The sequence below is a fragment of the Pithys albifrons genome, chromosome 3, assembly GCF_047495875.1.
Source record: "Pithys albifrons albifrons isolate INPA30051 chromosome 3, PitAlb_v1, whole genome shotgun sequence".
NCBI classification, from domain to species: Eukaryota; Metazoa; Chordata; class Aves; order Passeriformes; family Thamnophilidae; genus Pithys; species Pithys albifrons.
Window position 1 is genome coordinate 100,759,790 of NC_092460.1, and position 15,951 is coordinate 100,775,740.

General features: G+C 53.3%; 1 protein-coding gene across 3 annotated transcripts in view; it reads left to right on the plus strand.

The window, feature by feature from the left end:
- NRF1 (nuclear respiratory factor 1) overlaps nt 1–15,951 on the plus strand; it is an 85,953-nt gene that overhangs the window by 22,269 nt on the left and 47,733 nt on the right. For all 3 annotated transcript variants that reach the window (XM_071552888.1, XM_071552890.1, XM_071552889.1), the window contains exons 3-5: nt 7,522–7,636; nt 11,821–11,947; nt 13,093–13,233. In XM_071552888.1, the coding sequence (XP_071408989.1) occupies nt 7,522–7,636; nt 11,821–11,947; nt 13,093–13,233 (383 nt within the window). The remainder of the gene's footprint in view (nt 1–7,521; nt 7,637–11,820; nt 11,948–13,092; nt 13,234–15,951) is intronic.

Here is a 15,951-nt window from a genome sequence, read left to right on the forward strand (position 1 = left end):
ATCCATGAGTCGGTGTAGAGGTAAAGCTTTGGCCATTTCTCTCGTTCAGCAATGTCCAGGGCCAACTGCACGGCTTTAAGCTCTGCAAACTGACTCGACCCACCTTCTCCTTCAGTAGCTTCTGCAACTTGTCGTGTGGGACTCCATACAGCTGCTTTCCATTTGCGATTAGTCCCTACAATGCGACAGGAGCCATCGGTGAAGAGGGCGTAGCGTATTTCCTCTTTTGGCAATTGATTGTATGGTGGAGCTTCTTCCGCACGTGTCACCTGCTCTTCCTCTTCATCTGCTAGACCAAAATTTTCACCTTCAGGCCAGTTTGTGATGATTTCCAGGATCCCAGGGCGATTTGATTTTCCTATACGGGCGCGCTGCGTAATCAGGGCAATCCACTTGCTCCAGGTAGCATCAGTGGCGTGATGTGTAGAGGCAGCCTGTCCTGACAACATCCACTTCAGCACTGGTAGTCGAGGTGCCAGAAACAGCTGTGCTTCTGTGCCAATCACCTCTGAGGCGGCTTGGACTCCTTCATAGGCGGCTAGGATCTCTTTCTCTGTGGGGGTATAGTTGGCTTCAGATCCTCTGTAGCCTCGGCTCCAGAATCCAAGTGGTCGGCCTCGAGTCTCACCAGGCACCTTCTGCCAAAGGCTCCAAGACAGGCCATTATTCCCAGCGGCGGAGTAGAGCATGTTCTGTATGTCTGGTCCTGTCCTGACTGGTCCAAGGGCTACAGCCTGAGCAATCTCATGCTTGATCTGGTCAAAGGCTTGTTGCTGCTCAGGGCCCCAGTGGAAATCATTCTTCTTACGGGTTACCAAGTAGAGAGGGCTTACGATCTGACTGTATGCTGGGATATGCATCCTCCAGAACCCTATGGCACCCAGGAAGGCTTGTGTTTCCTTTTTGCTGGTAGGTGGAGACATTGCTGTGATCTTATTGATGACTTCTGTTGGAATCTGACAGCGTCCATCCTGCCACTTCACTCCCAGGAACTGGATCTCTTGGGCTGGTCCCTTAACCTTACTCCGTTTGATGGCAAAGCCAGCTCCCAAAAGGATCTGGATGATTTTCTCTCCTTTCTGAAAAACCTCTTCTGCTGTGTCCCCCCACACAATGATGTCATCAATGTATTGCAGGTGTTCTGGAGCCTCACCCTTCTCCAGTGCAGTCTGGATCAGTCCATGACAGATGGTGGGACTGTGTTTCCACCCCTGGGGTAGTCGGTTCCAGGTGTACTGCACGCCCCTCCAGGTGAAAGCAAACTGTGGCCTGCACTCTGGTGCCAGAGGAATGGAGAAGAACGCATTAGCAATGTCAATAGTGGCATACCACTTTGCTGCCCTGGACTCCAGTTCATACTGGAGCTCCAGCATGTCCGGCACAGCGGCACTCAGCGGTGGGGTAACTTCATTCAAGCCACGATAGTCCACAGTCAATCTCCATTCTCCATCAGACTTATGCACAGGCCAGATGGGGCTGTTGAAGGGTGAGTGGGTTTTGCTGACCACCCCTTGGCTCTCCAGTTCACGGATCATCTTATGGATGGGGATCACAGCATCACGGTTCGTTCGGTATTGCCGACGGTGCACTGTCGTGGTGGCAATTGGCACTTGCTGTTCCTCAACTTTCAACAGTCCAACAGCAGAAGGACTTTCTGAGAGACCTGGCAATGAGTTCAATTGTTCAATCCCTTCTGTCTGTACAGTGGCTATTCCAAAAGCCCATCTATGCCCCTTTGGGTCCTTAAAATATCCATTCCTGAGGTAGTCAATGCCCAGGATACATGGGGCGGCTGGACCAGTCACAATGGGGTGTTTCTGCCAATCTCTCCCTGTCAAGCTCACTTCAGCTTCTAGCACAGTCAACTCTTGAGATCCCCCTGTCACCCCAGAAATAGAAATAGTTTCTGAGCCCACATGTCCTGATGGCATTAATGTGCATTGAGCGCCAGTATCAACCAAAGCCTTATACTTTTGTGGGTCTGATGTACCAGGCCATCGAATCCACACAGTCCAATAGACACGGTTGTCCCGTGCCTCTACCTGGCTAGAGGCAGGGCCCCTCTAACACTGATCCTGGTCATAGCGGTCAGAACCTTTTCTCGATGAGTACACCTGGGAGGTGCCCTCCTGTGGGTCAGATTCTTGCCCGTGGGAAACTGGGACTGCACTTACTCTCACTGACCTTCTTCCATTCTCCTTCAGTTCTTGTACTCGGGCTGCAAGGGCACGGGTGGGTTTCCCATCCCACCGTCCCATGTCTTCTCCATGTTTGGCCAGGAAGTACCACATCTCAGTTCGTGAGGTCTGTCCACTTCCTCTGGCTGGGGGGCGTCTGGCTCTGACTTCAGAGGTTCTCATTCGCACTGGTGCCACTTGGAGACTTTCCCTAATTTCCTCTCTGATCGCTTTTACCTCTGCAGGCAGCGTCTTGAGACTCTCAACCAATGTCTCTACAGCAGAAATACGGGCCTGCATTGGGCTGTGGGTCATGCTTTCATATATCCGGAGCTTATTTGCTACTGCGCCCACTGTTTCATGGTTCTCTTCCCTATACATGGATGCCAGGAAATCGGTGTATTCAGCTGGCCCCGAGCGTGAAAGGTCCCACCACATATGTGGTGTGCATCTGACCTTGTCAGGGTCATTATTGGCTTGCCCACCTCTTCCAAAAAGCACGTCCATCATTGCCATCTCCCTCAGACGTAAAATTCCTTCTTCCATCGTCTTCCAAGTCTTCCTAATATGATGTTCCTGCAGGATTTCTCTATAAACAAACTTCTCTCTTACACTCGTTAGAAGTCGTGCCCAGAGTGAAAGGGGCTTTGATTCCCTCACGAACACCTGTTCAATAGCCACGTCCTGGGCCAGAGCCCCCAAAAACCTGGCTTCAGCACCATCCAGTTGTAAGGTTTCACCCATAAGGTCCCAAACTCGGATCAACCAAGTCAGGATGGGCTCACCCGGGTGTCGAGCAATGTCTTTCCGCAAACTACGGAGATTATCAAATGACAATGACTCAGTGATAATCTCAGGCTCTGGGTCTGCTTGCTGTGGAGGTGCAGCAGCCCCCTCATCGTCTGCTGGATGGTCTAATTTGGTCTTATATTTCCTTTTCTGAATAGGGGCAACTTCCATAGGCTTGGCCTGTCCTCCTGGTTTAGCCTCATCCTTTTCTCCCTTCACTGTGGCATCAGGGGTTTTATTCTCTCGCTTTTCCCCCTTCACTGGGCTAGGTTTCTGAATGCATTCTGGAAAAACCCTGGCCCTACCTTCAAACATTCTGTAAGCTGCAGGGATACAACCCTGCAGAAAAACCATAAAGAGCAAGATATCTCTGGCATCCAGGGAGAATTTAAACATCTCAAAAGCTGTTGTAGCAGACTTGAATGGGGAATGGACAAAGGGTTGGGAGAAGAGATTCCCCTTTGTTCCTTCCCAAGGGTCTGTACTATTATCACTGAATCCCCAGAGGTAGCAGCTTAGGTTGCGGCAGGAAAACAGCCTGGAGAGCACCACCCACATGACATCCAAAGGCATCGAATTCATGGCACCATAAATCCAGAGTAAGAACTCAATAATAATTGCGGCTATTTGAGTTTTGCTCATTGATTTGTTGATAAGACTTAAACCTGCCGCTCCTTTTGGCATGAATTTGTACCAACAAAAAGCCAATATATTATACAGGATGGTCCTGATGAACTCTAAGCTCAAGACCCACATGGTGCCACAAAATAGCAGTTATCCTTCTTTGTTTACAAGCCCCACACGTTGGGCGCCAAGAAATGTCTCGGTTTGAGGGGAAAAACCAAAATGTTTTACCCACAAGCAGGGGAGGGGCCTCCTCCTCAATAATCACACCACTCTTTATCAAATTTAAGAAAAGGAATTTTAATACAAGAAGGATAACTGCTATATATATATATATATATGTAAACAGACTAGTGCAACCCGCTTCCCCAACACCATAAGAGGGAAAAAAAAAACAACAACAAAACCCAGCAGGTTTTCCTCCGGGAGAAAAGGTTATACTTAAGTGTCCTTGTCACAGCCCGCTGGCTGCAGAGTGAGTTTCAGTCCCTCTCCAGCGAAACAGACGAGCAGTGAGCTTTCAGATGGACTCAGTCTCTTTCCCTTGTGTTCCCCGTCCAAGAAGCAGAAAAGGTACGAGCGACCAGCAGCAAATCCAAGGCAGGTAGCAGCACGGCAGGAAAAAGTAATCCGAAGTAGGCAGCGGCAAGACAGCCAGGGAAAACCCCAGCAGTAACCAGCAGGGCAGCCTGCCTCCTTGGAGCCCCCACTCCCCCGTTCCGCCGAGCCAAGACTGAGGAGAATATCCAAAAAAAAAACCAAAAGAGACAAACCTGCCCCCACCCCAGCGATCACAGTTAACTACTTCTTTTGTCAACCGCTGGCCTGGGCAGTTAAGTGGCAGGGGAGAGAATTTACATAATAATCCCAAACTACAACACTATAATATATATATTTTATCTTATCTATTATGTACATAATGATAACATATATATGTTATCATATATATGTAAATATATACGATTTATTGTGGTAATGATTAGACAAGAATATCTCAATCAGGTTTATTTACTGCACAGTACAGGAGCTAAAGCCACAAAGATAATATAATGTGCTCTATCACAACAGCTGTATTAAAGCAATTACAGAAATTAAATTAAAGCCAGCAGAAAATTATTGAGCAGAGCTTGGTGTTATCCCTGGGCATGTTCCGAGTGCTCCCTGGCTCTGGCTGCCCGAAATTCCCACTGCTGAATTCCCACTGTTAAATTTCCCACTGTTGAATTCCCACTGTTGAATTCCCACTGTTGAATTCCCACTGTTGAATTCCCACTGTTGAATTCCCACTGTTGAATTCCCACTGTTGAATTCCCACTGTTGAATTAATTCCCACTGTTGAATTAATTCCCACTGTTGAATTAATTCCCACTGTTGAATTAATTCCCACTGTTGAATTCCCACTGTTGAATTCCCACTGCTGAATTCCCACTGCTGAATTCCCACTGCTGAATTCCCACTGCTGAATTCCCACTGCTGAATTCCCACTGCTGAATTCCCACTGCTGAATTCCCACTGCTCTATTCCCACTGCTCTATTCCCACTGCTCTATTCCCACTGCTCTATTCCCCACTGCTGAATTCCCATTGTTAAATTTCCCCCTGCTAAATTCCCACTGTTCTGTTCCCCCTGCTGAATTCCCACTGTTGAATTCCCACTGTTGAATTCCCACTGTTGAATTCCCACTGTTGAATTCCCACTGTTGAATTCCCACTGTTGAATTCCCACTGTTGAATTCCCACTGCTGAATTCCCACTGCTGAATTCCCACTGCTGAATTCCCACTGCTGAATTCCCACTGCTGAATTCCCACTGCTGAATTCCCACTGCTGAATTCCCACTGCTGAATTCCCACTGCTGAATTCCCACTGCTGAATTCCCACTGTTCTATTCCCCCTGTTCTATTCCCCCTGCTGAATTCCCCCTGTTCTATTCCCCCTGCTGAATTCCCCCTGTTCTATTCCCCCTGCTGAATTCCCCCTGTTCTATTCCCCCTGCTGAATTCCCCCTGTTCTATTCCCCCTGCTGAATTCCCCCTGCTGAATTCCCCCTGCTGAATTCCCCCTGCTGAATTCCCCCTGCTGAATTCCCCCTGCTGAATTCCCCCTGTTCTATTCCCCCTGTTCTATTCCCCCTGTTCTATTCCCCCTGTTCTATTCCCCCTGTTCTATTCCCCCTGTTCTATTCCCCCTGTTCTATTCCCCCTGTTCTATTCCCCCTGTTCTATTCCCCCTGTTCTATTCCCCCTGTTCTATTCCCCCTGTTCTATTCCCCCTGTTCTATTCCCCCTGTTCTATTCCCCCTGTTCTATTCCCCCTGTTCTATTCCCCCTGCTAAATTCCCACCGTTGAATTCCCCCTGCTAAATTCCCACCGTTGAGTTCCCATTGTTAAATTCCCACCGTTCAATTCCCCCCCCTTTTATTCCCCCCGTTCCATTCCCCCCTGTTCAATTCCCAGCCTCTCATCCTGCAGGATTTTTCCTTTCCCCCTTCCCCTCCAGCACACAAGTTTTCCAGGCCCAGCTGGTCTCCAGGGGGCTGTTGTAGGACCTTCCAGGAGCTCTGGATTTGCAGTGTCTGTCCCTTTAGAACTGCTCCTTAATCCCTGGGGAAAAGCCTCAGGCTCCCCTTGAGGTGTCCAAGCAGGAATTCTGGCACTGCATCCAGTCTCTCCTCCCAGGCCACTGGAATCTCCTCAGTTCAACCACTTCTTTAAAGTCTGGGGGGTTTTCAGTACAGTCAGAAACTGAAGTTGGAGAGCAGAAAAAATCCTTTGCAGAGAGAGTGCTCAGGGATTGGAATGGGCTGCCCAGAGAGGGGGTGGATTCCCCATCCCTGGAGGGTTTTAACTGAGCTTGGCCGTGGCACTGAGTGCCATGATCTGGTAAAGGGACTGGAGTTGGACCAAGGGTTGGACTTGGTGATCTCGGAGGTCTTTTCCAACCCAATCCATTCTATGGATGTGGCACTGAGTGAGAATCCACATCTTGATCCAACCCCACTGTGATCACCAGCCCAGGGCACAGAGTGCCAGAGTGATCCCAGTGGGGTTGGACCAAGGGTTGGACTTGATGATCTCAGAGGTCTCTTCCAACCCAACTGAGAAGAGAAGAGCAACAAGGCTGGAGAAGGGACTGGAGCACAAGTGCTGTGGGGAGAGGCTGAGGGAGCTGGGGGTGTTCAGCCTGGAGAAGAGGAGGCTCAGAGGTGACCTCAGCACTGTCTGGAACTGCCTGAAAGGAAGTTGTGGCCAGGTGGGGGTTGGTCTCTTCTCCCAGGCACTCAGCAATAGGACAAGGGGGCACGATGGGCTCAAGCTCTGCCAGGGGAAATTGAAGTTGGAGAGCAGAAAGAAATTCTTTGCAGAGAGAGTGCTCAGGGATTGGAATGGGCTGCCCAGAGAGGGGGTGGATTCCCCATCCCTGGAGGGTTTTCAACTGAGCTTGGTCATGGCACTGAGTGCCATGATCTGGTAAAGGGACTGGAGTTGGACCAAAGGTTGGACTGGATGATCTCGGAGGGCTTTTCCAACCCAATCCATTCTATGGATGTGGCACTGAGGGAGAATCCACATCTTGATCCAACCCCACTGTGATCACCAGCCCAGGGCACTCCGTGCCCTGGGCTGGTGATCCCAATGGGGTTGGATCAAGGGTTGGACTTGCTGATCTCAGAGGTCTTTTCCAACCCAATCCATTCTATGATTCTGTGATTTGGAAGATAAAATATTTAGAGTGAAAGATGTGACTTTCCCTGGGACTGAACTGGGATTTGGGGAAATCCTTCTGGTGGCACCTCTGCGATGCTGGAGAGGAGAGCTGGGAGAGTTTGTGTTGCCTGGGGACCCTTGGGACCCCCTCTTGGGTGGGGGACACAATGGCAGGGTCCCCTCTGGCAGTTCCTGGGCTGATGCCCCGTTGTGGTTGATCCCCAGGCCCGGTGGGGATGGCGGCGGCCGCGGCCGTGGCAACGGGCAAGAAACGGAAGCGACCGCACGTCTTTGAGTCCAACCCGTCCATTCGGAAGAGGCAGCAGACACGTTTGCTCAGGTGAGGATCCACCCCCTGCCCCTCAGACACGTTTGCTCAGGTGAGGATCCACCCCCTGCCCCTCAGACACGTTTGCTCAGGTGAGGATCCACCCCCTGCCCCTCAGACACGTTTGCTCAGGTGAGGATCCATCCCCTGCCCCTCAGACACCTTTGCCAGGTGAGGATCCACCCCCTGCCCCTCAGACACGTTTGCTCAGGTGAGGATCCATCCCTGCCCTCACTCACCTTTGCCAGGTGAGGATCCATCCCCTGCCCTCCCTCACACACCTTTGCCAGGTGAGGATCCACCCCCTGCCCCTCAGACCCGTTTGCTCAGGTGAGGATCCACCCCCTGCCCCTCAGACCCGTTTGCTCAGGTGAGGATCCACCCCCTGCCCCTCAGACACGTTTGCTCAGGTGAGGATCCACCCCCTGCCCCTCAGACACGTTTGCTCAGGTGAGGATCCATCCCTGCCCTCACACACCTGTGACAGGTCAGGATACATTCCCCTGCCCTCACTCACCTTTGCCAGGTGAGCATCCATCCCCCTCACTCACCTTTGCCAGGTGAGGATCCATCCCCTGCCCTCAGACACCTTTGCCAGGTGAGGATCCATCCCCCTCACACACCTTTGCCAGGTGAGGATCCATCTCTGCCCTCCCTCACACACCTGTGACAGGTGAGGATCCATCCCCTGCCCTCCCTCACACACCTGTGACATGTGAGGATCCATCCCCTGCCCTCACACACCTGTGACAGGTGATGATCCATCCTCTGCCCTCCCTCACACACCTGTGACAGGATCCATGCCATGCCCTCCCTCACACACCTTTGCCAGGTGAGGATCCATCCCCCTCACACACCTGTGACAGGTGAGGATCCATCCTCTGCCCTCCCTCACACACCTTTGCCAGGTGAGGATCCATCCCCCTCACACACCTGTGACAGGTGAGGATCCATCCTCTGCCCTCCCTCACACACCTTTGCCAGGTGAGGATCCATCCCCCTCACACACCTGTGACAGGTGAGGATCTATCCCTGCCCTCACACACCTGTGACAGGTGAGGATCCATCCCTGCCCTCCCTCACACACCTTTGCCAGGTGAGGATCCATCCCTGCCCTCACACACCTCATCCCTGATCCCATCCCAGGCTGGTCAGACCCTGTGCTGTCCAGAAGTTGCTCAGCTTGGGTGTTTTTTCTTCCAGTATTTTTTTGGAACCCAAGGGTTGTGTTCTAGTGTGCAGAAATGGGTTTGAGTTCCAGCTCAACTTGTCCTCAGGGTGGTTTTGTGATCCCCAGGACTGGCATGACTGGTTTTAACCCTGGGCACCAGTTCAGTGTGTCACAGTAACATGGCCTTGCCAGCTGTTTGTAGTGGTTTGAGAATCATGGAATGCCCTGAGCTGGAAGGGCCCCACAGGGATCATCAGTCCAGCTCCTGGCCCTGCACAGACACCCCAACAATCCCACCCTGTCCTTGTCCCTTTGTTCAAACCCTCCTGGAGCTCTGGCAGCCTTGGGGCTGTGCCCACTGCCCTGGGGAGCCTGGTCAGTGCCCACCACCCTCTGGGGGAAGGACCTTTCCCTGAGATCCAACCTGACCCTGCCCTGGCACAGCTCCAGCCATTCCCTGGGCTGTATCCCTGCCCTGGCACAGCTCCAGCCATTCCCTGTGCCCAGTCCCTGCCCTGGCACAGCTCCAGCCATTCCCTGTGCCCAGTCCCTGCCCTGGCACAGCTCCAGCCATTCCCTGTGCCCAGTCCCTGCCCTGGCACAGCTCCAGCCATTCCCTGTGCCCTGACCCTGCCCTGGCACAGCTCCACCCATTCCCTGTGCCCTGTCCCTGCCCTGGCACAGCTCCACCCATTCCCTGTGCCCTGTCCCTGCCCTGGCACAGCCCCGGCCATGCCCTGTGCCCTGTCCCTGCCCTGGCACAGCTCCAGCCATTCCCTGTGCCCTGTCCCTGCCCTGGCACAGCTCCAGCCATTCCCTGGATGCTGTCCCTGCCCTGGCACAGCTTCAGCCATTCCCTGGGTCCTGTCCCTGCCCTGGCACAACTCCAGCCCTTCCCTGTGCCCTGTCCCTGCCCTGGCACAGCTCCAGCCATTCCCTGTGCCCTGTCCCTGCCCTGGCACAGCCCCAGCCCTTCCCTGTCCCTGCCCTGGCACAGCTCCAGCCCTTCCTGTGCCCTGTCCCTGCCCTGGCACAGCTCCAGCCATTCCCTGTGCCCTATCCCTGCCCTGGCACAGCTCCAGCCATTCCTTGGATGCTGTCCCTGCCCTGGCACAGCTTCAGCCATTCCCTGTGCCCTGTCCCTGCCCTGGCACAGCTCCAGCCATTCCCTGGGTGCTGTCCCTGCCCTGGCACAGCTCCAGCCCTTCCCTGGGTGCTGTCCCTGCCCTGGCACAGCTCCAGCCCTTCCCTGTGCCCTATCCCTGCCCTGGCACAGCTCCAGCCATTCCTTGGATGCTGTCCCTGCCCTGGCACAGCTTCAGCCATTCCCTGGGTCCTGTCCCTGCCCTGGCACAGCTCCAGCCCTTCCCTGGGTGCTGTCCCTGCCCTGGCACAGCCCCAGCCCTTCCCTGGGTGCTGTCCTGGTCACACAGAGCAGAGTTCAGAACTTTACCAGTACTTTTACTTTCTCTGGCCTGAGATTCTGGAGCTCCATCCACATCTCAGCTCTGCAGGGACACAAAGGACTTACCTACCTAATGGAAAAAGTCCTTTCTGCCTGATGAAACAATTCTGGGAATAAATTCAGTGTGTTCATCCAAAGTTCCTTTGCCAGTGGACAAACTCCACGCTGAAGACTCACCCAGCCTGTGGAGAAAAGTTTTGGGGAGGGATAATCAGAGGGAGATGCCTGACAGAGCTCCAACACTTTTTTTGTGGCTTTGGAATCCTGCTCTGGAGCCACCAAACCTCTGAAACGCTTCAGATGTTGCATTCCAGGTGCTCTGAGCCTCTTTGCCCACCTGGTGGCCCCCGAGATGCACCAGAGCCGAAGGGACTCCACAGGCTTTGCAGCCTGGAGACACCACCTGCACTTCCACCCCCAGGAAACATCTGTAGAACTGGCTGGGGCCTTTTCCCAGCTTTTTCAACAAAGCAGTTTTTGCTTTTTGTACCGTTTTGGGTTTAACTGGGCAGGGCTGATGTTAAATAACATTCCTGGGGAGTGAAATCCCTTCCTTTTAGAGCTCCATTCTGGTTATCCCTCCTTTCCCCTACTCTGCTGACTCAGAGCAAGTTCTTTTCTCCTTTGAAATATGAACAGTGTTTTAAAAGAAGCTCTTCCATAAAGGAATTATTTCTCCTCCCTTCCTGAAACCATTTTACCCCATGTAAGATACTGACCAAAGGCATCATTATTTTGCACTCTGCCCAGTTTAAGGTCTTGGTGCTTGATTTCCATCCCTGGGAATCAAGTGGAAAGTGAGAACTCCTCATTCTGGGACCTCTGAGTAGCTGCTGGTGGTGCCTTTTGGCAGGTCAGGAATGACCAGGACAGGGACTGAGCTATGCCTGTGTGGAGTGCTCAGGTTTTCTGAGGGAAGTGCTGCTTCCCTCTGGCTTTAGGACTTTCTGCCAACATTTCTGCCAACATTTCTGCCACCTTCTCTGGCACTGCTTGAAAGTGTCTGATGGAACATTTTCATCCCACAGTGGGATCACTCCAGAGGGACCTGCTGAGCTGGGTGGACCCCTGGGTTCCCTGGGCTGAGCTGTTGCAATATTTCTGGCTCTTGCCTGTCCTGTAGCTTCAATTCTGGTTTGAGCAGGGCTTTGGCACTGGAGAATGAATTGCCCTGCTGTGAGCTGGATGTAAAACAACCTGTGTTTGCTGCTTGCTTTTGTTGCACCATTCAAGTGATCCAACCAACCCCAGGTGTTGTGCTGCTGAGACAGAGCAGTGCAGCCTCCTGCCCTCCCAGCTGTGCTGCTCTGCTCATTTCTCTTTTTCCCTCCATAGAAAGAGGAGGGAAAGGGGAATAATTGTCCCCTGAGCTGCTGGGTGAGCACGGAGGGCACAGCAGGCCCAGGGAGCTCAGGGATGACCTGGATGTGTGGCCAGCCTTGCCTCTCCAGCCTGCTGGGTGGGCAGCACTGAGCAGGGGTGTGCAGGGACAGGGGTGTGCAGGGACAGGGGTGGGGACTCCCCAGCTGTTCCTGATCCTTCTCCCTGTCTGTGTCCCAGGAAGCTGCGAGCCACGCTGGACGAGTACACCACGCGGGTGGGCCAGCAGGCCATCGTGCTGTGCATCTCCCCCTCCAAACCCAACCCTGTCTTCAAAGTGTTCGGTGCTGCACCCTTGGAGAATGTGGTAGGTGTCTCTGGGGAAGCCAACTCAGAGCTTCCTCACCTGCTCTGCAGGTTGGGTGCTGCTCAGGGCAGCCCTGCAAGCCTGAGGGGCAGGCTGAGAACCCTGGGAGCAGGAGCTGAGATTTTATGGGCAGTGGCAGGTTATGGTTGAGCTCAGTGGTCTCAGAGGTCTCTTCCAACCTCAATGATTCTGTGACATGAGGGTACACTGAGCTCCTCTCTCCTTGTCACGAAGGGTTGTCTGGCACATCCCACCAGGGCTGAATATCCTGGAGTCAAAATTAGATGGAGCAGGCAGTGATCACACAATCCTGAAATTCCTGAGGCTGGAAAAGCCCTCCCAGCCCATGCCAGCCCACCCTGTGCCCCATGCCCACCTTGGCAAAGCCCTCCCAGCCCATGGAGCCCACCCTGTGCCTGATGCCCACCTTGGCAAAGCCCTGCCAGCCCATGCCAGCCCACCCTGTGTCTGATGCCCACCTTGGCAAAGCCCTGCCAGCCCATGGAGCCCACCCTGTGCCCGATGCCCACCTTGGCCCCCAGCCCAGAGCACTCAGTGCCACGGCCAGTCCTGCCTTGGGCACCTCCAGGGCTGGGCACTCCAAACCTCCCTGGGCAGCCCCTGACAGGGCCTGACCACCCTTGCCAGCACCAAATCCCTCCTCCTGTGCCCCCTGCCCCTGCCCTGGCCCAGCCTGAGGCCGTGCCCTCTCCTCCTGTCCCTGTGCCCTGGGGCACAGCCCGACCCCCTGTCCCGGCTCCCCCCTCCTGGCAGGGATTGCAGAGCCAGAAGGTGCCCCCTGAGCCTCCTTTGCTCCAGGCTGAGCAATCCCAACCCCTGACATGTTGGGACTCAGCTCTGCTGTCAGTTCTTGCCCCGTGTTGCATCCAGACAATAAATGGAGCAGGCCCAGACCATGGCAAGTCTTGCTTCAGGACTTTTCCTTCCCTCCCACAAACCCTTCCCTCCCCAGTGTTTCTTTCTCCACGTTTCATCAGCAGCTCGAGCCGCTGGGTATTCCCTGCCAGCTGAGCTGTTGTTTGCTCCTCCTTGCCCTGCAGCCCCTGGGGAAGGTGCTGGCCCTGCAGCCTCACCCTCTGCTGCTGCTCCTGGAGTTGTTTACCTGAGCTTAACAACCCCCCCAGGTGCGCAAGTACAAGAGCACCATCCTGGAGGACCTGGAGTCGGCGCTGGCGGAGCACGCGCCGGCACCGCAGGAGGTCAACTCGGAGCTGCCCCCCCTCACCATCGACGGCATCCCCGTCTCCGTGGACAAGATGACCCAGGTGAGCACCCAGAGCCTTGGGAAAGGAGGGACACTTGGCATCCTGCAAGTGCCACATCCTGGGGGTTGGTGTGTCAGCACCTCCAGGACAGGGGTTTGGTCTCCTCTTTCCCAGGGGACTGGAATGGCTCAGGCTGGAGCTGGAGTTTTTGAGAGGCTGGAGCAGGGCCAGAGCAGAGCCCCGAGGCTGGAGAAGGGCCTGGAGCCCCAGCCCTGTGGGGAGAGGCTGAGGGAGCTGGGGGGGTTGAGGCTGCACAAGAGGAGGCTCAGGGGGCACCTCAGCACTGCCCACAACTCCCTGGCAGGGGGTTGGAGCCAGGGGGGGTTGGTCTCTTCTCCCAGGCAACCAGCAGGAGAAGAAGAGGGCCCAGGCTGGAGCTGTGCCAGGGCAGGCTTGGGGTGGCCATTGGCAAGCAATTCTTTGCAGAGAGAGTGCTCAGGCCTTGGCAGGGGCTGCCCAGAGAGGGGGGGGATTCTCCGTGCCTGGAGGGGTTTCAGGTGACACTGGATGTGGCACTCAGTGCCAGGGGCTGGGGGGCACAGGGGGCTTGGGGCGAGGGCTGGGCTGGGTGGTCCCAGAGGTCTCTTCCAGCCCAGATCATTCCATGATTCCATTCTCACCATCCCTGGAGGTGTCTAAGATGAGTCTGGACATGGCACTCAGTGCCAGGATCCAGTAACCAAAGTGGGGTTGGACCAAGAGTTGGACTTGATGGTCCCAGAGGGCTCTTCCAACCCAGATCATTCCATGATTCCATTCTCACCATCCCTGGAGGTGTTTCAGGTGACACTGGATGTGGCACTCAGTGCCAGGGGCTGGGGGGCACAGGGGGCTTGGAGTGAGGGCTGGGCTGGGGGGGCTCACAGGGCTCTGCCAACCCAGATCATTCCATGATTCCATTCTCACCATCCCTGGAGGTGTTTCAGGTGACACTGGACGTGGCACTTGGTGCCATGATCTGATAATCAAAGTGGGGTTGGACCAAGGGCTGGATTTCATGATCCCAGAGATCTCTTCCAAGCTGATTCCATGGAGGTGGAGTTGTGTTCTTGGTGCTTGTTTTCCAAGGGAAACAGCAGGGATGGTGGTGAGGAGCAGAGCTCAGGCTCAGGGACCACCCCCTTGGAGCTGCTTGGGTCACCTCCCAGAAACTGGGAACAAGGGGAAACGTTTGTCCTGCCCTTTCCAGCAGATCTTGAGGCCAGGAAGGTCCTTCATGGACACCTTTTTGGCCTGTGCTCCTTGGAGCTTTCTTGTGTCATTCCCTGTGGGATCAGCAGAGGGGAGTTTGGCAGTGCTTTGACTCCCTGACTGGGATATTCTGGTGGAGACAGGAGTGATCAGCCCTGGGCATGTGGGAGATTCCCTCTGTCTCCAGATCCAGCCCTTTGCTGACCCAGGAGAGGGTGGAAGGGACTCCCCAGGGAAGCCTCCTCATCCTCCCCTGTGGGAGATCTCCCTCCCCAGGGCTGCAGGACTGGAATTCAGGCAGGAGGCTCTGGAGCCCGAGGCACCACAGCAACATTTCAGTGCTGAAAAAAGGTGGTTTTCCCAGGGGGAGCAGCAAGGTGGGAATGTTGGAGACTTTGGGCAGCATCCAGAGAGGCGTTGGAGCAAAGATGAGCAGATCCCCCAGGGCTCTGCTCAAAGCACCTTTCCCATTCCTCAGTGGGGTCAGACAAACACTACAAACAAAATCCTCTGCCTTGGATGGGGCAGATCCTGTCCCTGATCCCTGAAATCCCTGGGAAAACTCAACTGCTGGATTTGGGAGCCGCATGGAAGGTGGTTTGGGGCAGGAAGAGCTTCCCAGGGAAATGGGACAGCAACACATGGACACGTTTCCCTGTTCAGATCAAATCCCAGAGACTGAAAGGGTCAGTTGAAAGATGGGCACAAATTAAAGGGTCAGTTAAAGGATGGGCACAAATTAAAGGGTCAATTAAAGGATGGGCACAAACTAAAGGGTCAATTAAAGGATGGGCACGAATGAAAGGGTCAGTTGAAAGATGGGCACGAATTAAAAGGTCAATTAAAGGATGGGCACAAATTAAAGGGTCAATTAAAGGATGGGCACAAATTAAAGGGTCAATTAAAGGATGGGCACAAACTAAAGGGTCAATTAACAGGTGGGCACAAATTAAATGGTCAATTAACAGGTGGGCACAAATTAAAGGGTCAGTTAATAGGTGGGCACCAATTAAAAGGTCAATTAACAGGTGGGCACCAATTAAAAGGTCAATTAATAGGTGGGCACCAATTAAAAGGTCAATTAACAGGTGGGCACCAATTAAAAGGTCAATTAACAGGTGGGCACCAATTAAAAGGTCAATTAATAGGTGGGCACCAATTAAAAGGTCAATTAATAGGTGGGCACCAATTAAAAGGTCAGTTAAAAGATGGGCACGAATTAAAGGGTCAATTAACAGGTGGGCACAAATTAAAGAGTCAATTAAAAGATGGGCACGAATTAAAGGGTCAATTAAAAGATGGCCACAAATCAAAGGGTCAATTAAAAGATGGGAATGAATTAAAGGGTCAATTAAAAGATGGGCACAAATTAAGAAATGAAAATAAAAATATAAATACAGAATACAAATAAAATATATAAACATAAATGTAAAACTATAAATCTAAAATGAAAATAAAAATATAAATGTAAAATATGAATTTAAAATATGAATAAATCTAAACATAAATGGAAATGTATAAATATAG